This window comes from Xenia sp. Carnegie-2017, unplaced genomic scaffold, assembly GCF_021976095.1.
Source record: "Xenia sp. Carnegie-2017 unplaced genomic scaffold, XeniaSp_v1 HiC_scaffold_6, whole genome shotgun sequence".
NCBI lineage: Eukaryota > Metazoa > Cnidaria > Anthozoa > Malacalcyonacea > Xeniidae > Xenia > Xenia sp. Carnegie-2017.
In genome coordinates this window covers 4,475,452-4,483,955 of record NW_025813526.1, presented here as the reverse complement: position 1 = coordinate 4,483,955, position 8,504 = coordinate 4,475,452, and the positions used below count along the sequence as shown (strand labels likewise).

The 8,504-nt window shown below is 34.6% G+C and overlaps 1 protein-coding gene across 1 annotated transcript; it reads right to left on the bottom strand.

Annotated features, from left to right (window-relative positions):
- Window positions 1–5,392: 5,392 nt before the first annotated feature.
- Window positions 5,393–6,462, bottom strand: LOC124457882. The gene is made up of 2 exons (XM_047008049.1): window positions 6,306–6,462; window positions 5,393–6,104 (listed from the first exon to the last, which is right to left on the bottom strand). The coding sequence occupies exons 1-2, from the start codon at window positions 6,422–6,424 to the stop codon at window positions 5,753–5,755; spliced, it is 471 nt and encodes a 156-aa protein (XP_046864005.1). The 5' UTR covers window positions 6,425–6,462; the 3' UTR covers window positions 5,393–5,752.
- Between the last annotated feature and the right edge of the window lie 2,042 nt (window positions 6,463–8,504).

The window sequence follows — 8,504 nt, the reverse complement described above, 5'->3', positions numbered from 1 at the left end:
CACCTATTTTTCTTGCTTCAAATGGATAAATCTGTGTAAAAATGCTCCTAAGGAAGCGAGAAAATGTTTGCTTCAGTCCTACGACATAAGTCAACTGAAAGTTTACCATGGATACGTATCATAAGTGTATTGTCATTACCTGATAAATCTACTGAAAACTCATAAAGAAAGTATGTTGAACTAGAAGAGCTACAAAAAAGAAAAAAATTCAAAACACCATGACACTGTTGCTTGGTAATTTCTATTTTGTAAACAGCTTGGCAGAATCTTGGATCTATTACTGAACAGAACTACATCAATTTTCCATTGAAATTACAAACTTGGAAACTAAAGTGCATTGGTTTCTCTGACAAAAACACTGTCTATTGCTGCATGAAGGCAAAATAGTTATTTGACAGTGTAGGTGAAGAAATTTATCAAGTTCTATAGATATTATTGTGCATTACTTACAGTTGTTTTGGAATTGTGTAATATATGTCATGAACAAGATATAATTTTTTAAAAATGCTAACCCCTTCGAGTACAACTACTCTTCTGTTTTGCTTAAACAACTTACAGCTACCAATACTAATTATTTATATGTACAAACTAACATTTGGGAATTAAATGATAAACAACTTGTTAAATCTTTGTATTTTACATCAAGCCTTTGAATTAGTTCCTTTTATCTCTTGGGAAAAAAATATTAATGAAAGACTTACAAATCAAGTTTCTCAAAAATAGCATTTTGTACAAAGAAACTAAATAATTGGAAAGGTCACATGTTGAAGACAGACTTTGCTTCTTTGACTAGGTTGCTTCACCATGAGCAAATTTGTTTACAATTTGTTTAAAGAATTGTTTTTATTGATTTGTACTAATTCTTCATAAGACACAAAGAATTTCTTTGACATCTATTTTTGCTTCCTCTACATTCAACTTCATTGTAACCAATGCATCCGATGTGAATTTGTGGATCACGTGGAATCATACCAAACCATGCATACACATATATATTTACAATGCATGAATTAAGTAACGAAAGTCAAGCAATAGAAATTAAATAGTTTGATATTTACGAAAGCGGAGTTGGAAGAGCTGCCATATTTTAAAAGGATGAATTGAAACAAGAGACCAGACTGGTGGAATGAGTGTATTGTAATTTAAGAGAAGAGTTGTAATTCTTTGCTAGCCTTAAGTCCCGTGTTAACAAACCGTTTCTTAATATATGTGTATGCATGGTTTGGATTATCATTCTGTCTGTGGATGACTTTGAAATAAATCGAAAATTTACAGTTCACTTCACGTCTTGTTTTGATTCACATTTTTACATCTCAAGATGTCTTGTTTCTTCAGAATTTGTTTTTTACTTAACTCTTAAAGAGTACTCTATAGTCATATCTATGTCAATGTGGTAATGTATGTTAGTGCAATCAGACTAAGTTACACAACATATTTGCAATAAGAATTTTCTTTTAATAAAGTTTTGAGAAAAAAAACAATATATAATCATTTTGTATTTCTGATAAAGATATCTAAATGACAAAAAAATATTTAAAATTTATTTTCTTGTAAGGTTTATCGTACAGTTGCTGCAATTGTTCAGCACGTTTTTGACTGGTAGGTTTGCTTCCCTGCACTGCTTGGCAACATGGTCCAATCTTTTGCATATGTGGCAACGTTGTCCTGTTAAATATTCATAAGGAAGTTGTAGTTCAGGGGCGGATCCAGGATTTTTAATTCCTTAGTCGGAAGGGCGTGGTCGAACAAAATTTTAATAAATGGGCGTGGTCGCATTAGCTAAAAATTCTGCTAACGCAACATTGTTAATATGATGAATTATAAGGACTGTTTCACCCTATATCAGAGCTCATCAGCATGCCTAGGAAATGGCACCCTCACCACGTGAAAATGCAATTCCGACATGGACAGCCTCAACGTAATGAGAAGCCTTAAACAAAAAGAGAGCAGTCTGGTTTTAAGGCGCCAGATACTCGCCTTTCACACCTTTGCAACAAAGCAACAGGAGTTTGATTAGAAAAAGCGACAACGTGGGACATTTCAAAGATGTAAAATTGCTCAGCTTTCTACATCATCCCTGTCATTCTAATCCTTTAACCTCGCCCCAAGAATATGGACACACATAATCTGAATCTAATGGTTATTTTGCCGAGCTAAACAGAAAAGTAACACAAACCACCGCTAAAGAAAACGTCGAAACGCTGACCTAAACATTCAATTTCCATAAATTTTGACGATACTCCAAGCTCAAACTGATTTCTTTTACAAAAAGGTATTGTTTAGGAAAAGATATGCTATTGACTGGTGACACAGTTAACTTATTAATTCCTTTGAGAGCATGACTCCAAATGTCAGTAACCCTGTTAATGATGAAGTTAAATATTTGGTCTTTCATAATGTCAATTGTTCCTTCACAAGTATCACAATTAGACAAAGTTGTTGTTATTCCCAGATCAAAACACATATGCATTAATTAAGACCTTACAAAAGGTGAATATTTCTTGTATGTTAGGTAACTTCATCAAAACGCGCATCATATATATTTTAAGATGTAGATCGCCCGGGTTAGTATAGTCCTTAGAAGGACTGTTGGTGTTGATGTTGACTGACGTTTCGACAACCTTAGTGGTGGTCATTTTAAAAGTCTAGTGACAGAAGATGTTGTATATTTGTACCATTTTCACAGAGATACAAAAGCAATTGTGCAGTGTATGACACACATAAATTGACGTTTTCAATGTTCTTTTAAAAAGTGCTACGAGAAAGAGATGAAATACAACATCCAATATTCCTAATTCAAACTTGAATAGACATATTAAAATGATGCAACACATCATACAAATAATTTCAAAATGGTTTCACGCAGGCTCAGAGGATTACCCATAGTGAAATTATTTAATATACGAAATTAAGGCTAAGTGACACGTTTGTCACTAAGATTTATGAGATATCATGACTATACAAAAAATTAGAAGCTCTTTCTTTCCTTCTCGTCAAAACTACAATGACCAAGCCTAAAGAGTCAAATTTTTACAATTTCAGTTTCCATACGCAAATTTATTGATCACCTCATCAACAGTAGGCTCTATTTCCTGATGTATTCGCATTAGTGCAAGTCCATTTAAGCGTTCTTCAACCATCGTACTTCTGTTGTAAGTTTTAAGCATGCGAAGTGCTGAAATAGAGCGTTCGCGCTCACAAGAAGTAACTGGAAGAGTGGCTAGTAACCGTAGACATGCCTTAATATTCTCAAAACCTTCAAACCCTAAAGCTTTAAGTGTGGAAGCTGCACTGTCCGGTAATGATCCCTCATATGTTGTCCAAAACTTTTCCCATAATTCCAATTCAGCATCTAATCCTAAGGGATTAGGAAGATCATCTTTGTAAAATCTGAAAACAAACGAAAATTCTTTCCAATTCTTTTGTTTGGTGGAAGACTGTTAATTAGCGAAATCATTTTGATGGAACAACGCTAAAGCCGTTATAAACGTTGATTTGACTAAAATCAAATCTTGCCTGAAGATCAGAGTTTAAGTGGTCTAGAAAAGGAATAGTGAGAGCCTTTTGTAATAATCTGAAGCGCTAGAAGATGGGTGATTCTCATTGTGAACTTGTCTGCCAGCTGTTCTGGGCATTTTTCATCGACATCTACGTTTTAGCTAAAGAAACTGCTTCACTATACCATTTACCATGATATAAATCAACATCATTCCTCAATAAAATTCCCAAGTTTTTTAATGACTCAATTAAATGCATTCCATCCATAACATCACAGGTTTTAGCTTGTAATAACTGAGTAACAGGAAGTGTTAAATCTAAAATATTTCTACTAATGACAAGGCTAACAATAAATCTGAAGGTGGAAATCAATGCTAGGAAAGAAGAAGCTTTAGAAGATGTTTCTGGATTACACACATGACCAGCATTATGGCTCATTTCAGTTAAAGTATGAAAAATTGGAAGGAATAATTCTTGAAATATATCTAGACCATCTATTCGCTCAATCCATCGAGTTCGACAAACATCCTTTAACTTTGATTTACCTGAATGTGGGCAATAGTCTTCAACTGCTTTTGAAAGTAACATTTGCCGTCCATCAGAGAGATTGAAAAAGTAAGAAAGTTCTTTAATTTGACTAAAACATTTCTGACAAAGGGACAGAACATGAATTACATATTGCAAGATTTAACCTATGGCTGTAACAGTGGGTGTAGATTGCTTTAGAATTCAAACGAAGAATGCGTGCAGAAAGACCATTGATATGCCCTGCAACAGCCCCAGCTCCATCATATCCCTGACCTCTGCAATCCTCAATGCTTAATTTTAGTTCTGTTAATGCACTGTGAATTAATTTCTCAAGACTTTCCCCTGATAAACCCCATTTGCAGTGCAAAAACCTCACAAAATCTTCTCTAACATTCCTATTGCTATCTACAAAACGAATCACAAGAGAAAGCTGCTCTTTGTTTGAAGAATCTGCTGCTTCATCAGCAATTATACTAAAAAATTTATTTATTTTTATTTCACTAGTTATTTTTTCAGTGATAACCTGTCCACAAGCAGCAATTAGATCATTTTGAGTAGTCTTTGAAATATAAGAAGCATTCTTTGCACAGTTTTTCAAATGATCAGCTAAAACTGTGTCACCAGCCCGAACACGAAAATTTAACAATTCAACATAGTTACCAACACCACCTTTTGAGTAAGAACCAACCTCCGGATGATATGAAGAATCATCACGGTGCCCTCTTAATGCTAACCCAAGTCTACCACAAAGTTTAATAGTATCAATTATTGATACAAGTTTTTCCCTATTTTGCCTGATGACTTGCTGTTTGTGCTCATCAATCAACACCTCAATCTGCAGTCCTTCTCCTGATGCCTGACCAACTAATGACAAATATTTATTACGTGTGCTTTCGTGCAAACCTGCTCTGGTGAGAGCCTTAGAACTCAAACCAATATGGCGTTTGAAGCAAGCTTTAGCATCAGGCCAATATGTCATTGGTTCACTAAAAAGTTTTTTAATTTTTGTATTTTTATTCGGAAACTGATCACCAAACAAAACACAAGGCAGACAAAAAGCACCATCCAAAGAAGGGAGTAACACAACCAAGAATAATCTTCCAGCCACGAATAAAGAAAAGATCGACCATCAGCTGATTTAGGAAATGGGTAGGATCTATTCGGTTTAAAAACATTGTGAATGAGCTGGAGCTTTTGAGAATCATTCATATTTCTAGCTTTTTCTCTAAAATATCTCACATCATTTGGATATTGCTGTGAAAAATCTAATGAAAATGATTGCAAAAGTTCTTGTTTTGGGTTATGTATTAAACCAAGACTAGTGATGGCAGGCACTTTTGTGTTGATTGTGTTTGTGTAGTACTAAATAATTTGGGCAAAATAAATTGTTTAGCCTTATTACTTGCTGGGGTTGAAACTGGTTGAAAAAAATTAGAAATGTTAACAGTAGAAGACTCTCCTTTCAACTTTGCCTGAACATGAGGAATTTTCTTGTTAGCTTTTTCTAACAAAGCAGAAGCCTTTCTTTTAGTTTTACTGATAGGTTTGAAAATAAGAGGTGCAAAGTGATTTGGCTTAAAGACTTTACTAGAAGTCAATAGAGTTGTAGAACAAAACAAGAGGTATAAATAGTTATATTGAGTAGGTGGTGTTGGTAAAGGAAGACGAGGTGAAATAATTTGGTTGAATAACAACTTAAAAGAAACTTCTCCACAATCAGGATACATCAAAGAAATGATTCTATTAGTAACTGAGGAGAGAGCAAGTATACACAAAAACTACCCCAAATTTTATCTCTACAGTTGCAAAGAGCTTCCATTTTAACAAGATCAAGCCCTGATAAACGTGAATCCACACTTTCAAAACAACAGGACATAGCCAAAACATTTTTTGCACTAACAGAGACCTTGTCACCATGCTTCTCTAAGGTGGAAGTGAATATTGGATGATAACAATAATAATTTGCATATATAAAAAGCTCTATAGATACCATAGCTCTCAAAGTGTGAATGAGAGCATTGCTTCCAACCAAGGCCAGAGAAGCAGAGCTGTATAGACAATTTCCAGATGGTTCAGATCTAGTAAAACAGCAGTCGAAAGATTTCTTGATTATTATAAGACTGCAACAATTTATGCAATGTCAACAAAGCGAGTTAAAAGCGATCATTTCAACAACAATGAAATGACAACAAATCGGCAGTTTTGGTCTTAACGTGTCATAACAACTACGCAATTAGGCTTATATTCATTTCTACTTATCTTAATTTAACTAATTTTACCTTAGAGCAACCGATGGCTTCGTATTGTCGGCCTTCACATGATGAGGCAAATAGACTGTCTCAGCATTTACATCACGATACAAAGATCGTCCAATTAAAGGAAAATGCTCTTTAGGCATTAAGAAATGAGAAGAATTATATATACCACATAATTCCTCAAAGGTCTTAAGCAAAGCAACATCATCACTTTCTTTTAAGTCAGAGAGAACCCGATCTAAAATACTGCTAGAGTTAGCCATGACGATCGATAAATATTCAAGCGCAATGAAGCAGACAAATATATTCCGACTAAGTTCGCTACAACAACCAATCAAATCCGAAGATTCGGCAACATCATATACTAAAAATAGATATATCCTGCAAAAAACTAACAATGTTGACCAATCACAAGCTTTAAATTGGTATAGATCCTGCAAGAAATCTCCACCAATTACAGCTATATAGCTGGTTCGTCTGGGCAAATCAGAATCACAGAATGAACATAGATCCTGCAGATCCTGCGCAATACGCTAACCAATGAATGCTCGCAAATTGATCAATTTAAACCAATGAAAATCGGTATATGGACCCAAATCCTGCGGAAATTTTAAAACACTCAAGTGTTATAATTTAAGGAATACCCACGGAATTTTTTGAAAGTGACACGTTAATACGTTAGTCGCCCGACTTAGTTGACTAAGTTTAAATCCGCCTCTGTAGTTCATGACACTTTTTATTTGTTTGTGTCATTAGCTTATTTCTATTAACAATAATGCATGCAACTTGAAGTTTTCAACTATCTAATCAAGCTGATGTTTTATCACTAGGTCAATCAAACTTACTTCTTCTCATACGATTAAACTCTATACAAAAAAAAAGTATATAATTGTCAATTACAATGGTCATGAAAGAAATGTTATTTCATTTTATGTCATTACTTTTCTCGCATTCATTCATTTTGTGGCCTTTGTGGCCACAATTATAGCATCCTCCTTCATTAAAAAAACAATGGCAATTATCAGCCTGGCATCAAAGGCAATTAGTACATGTATACACTATACCACACCTTTGTTAGGTGCTGTTTGATTTGTTATGTGTATGATGAAATTTCAGGTTAAAAGACTTCTGCAGTGAGGCCATCTACCAAGAAGTAACTAACTGGTACTTTCCAAGATGAATCTAGAGCAACAGCCATGTATACCAAAACTTCTGTTGCTTCAGGGAGTGAATCATCATCAATCCCAGTACCAAGGTCAACATAACCACAAACTTTTTGACCATCCCATTCTACGTGTTTGCGGATTGACATTTCATCCAGCATCAATGCACATATGACTTCCTTGCCATCTTTCTTTGATTCTTGAACCTTCACTTTCAAAGCATTCAAGGCATCCATGGAATTATACCAAGATCGAATTACTCTTGGATGAGGTAAGGCTAAATTAAACGTCTCACGAACATAATCATAAGCCCTGGGCGAGTAAAATTTCAAAGTTAGTGCAAAAGCTTGCAATTCTGGGGGGTATTGAGCACCTTTTTTACCCTGAGTGTTTGCCACTAAACTACTCAAAATATCTTCAGGAACCCCAGATAGTGAAGCATTAAGAAGCTCAGCTTGATCAGAGCTGATCATTTTATCATCTTTAAGGCAATCAATGATTGACAATAAATCATTTACCTTCTTTTTTAGTCTACTTTTTTCCTTATTAGACACTTTTAACCTCTTTCTATAAGACTCTGCCCGGTCAATAACATCTTCCAATTGCCTTTTCAGTCTCTTGGGAGACTTAAGACAATACATTCAACATCCTGCACCTGTTGAAATAATGTGGGCACAGCACTATCTTCTAGACACACTTTGTTACCTGTTATTCTCTTCTTGCTATCGGAAAAATGATCTGAACAAACTTTGCTCCACTTAGTTAGAACTGTGAGAGGCGACCATTTCTTTATACTATTTACCCATTCCGAAAAAAGTGCAGGGTTTTTTTCTTCGTCAGGAAAACTATTTGAAATAGATTAGTAAATTTATCGTTTCATGCGTTGATTCAACAAATAAATAAAAAAATTTGTTGAATTTTTTAAAAAAACACACAGGAAAACATCAGTGTATGCAGTATTTAAGACAATGTTTTTTCATAAGGCCTAACAGATTTTGGGGCTTTCAATTGTATAAATGCCGATTCAATCTTTCAGGAACAAACAAAATAAGCGAGTAAC

Excerpts from the sequence above, each read along its gene's own strand:
- LOC124457882 (XM_047008049.1), bottom strand. The coding sequence starts at position 6,424 with ATGCCTAAAGAGCATTTTCCTTTAATTGGACGATCTTTGTATCGTGAT. Across the intron at positions 6,105-6,305 it reads AAGCCATCGGTTGCTCTAAG|ATCTGAACCATCTGGAAATT; the intron begins GTAAAATTAGTT and ends CTGTTTTACTAG.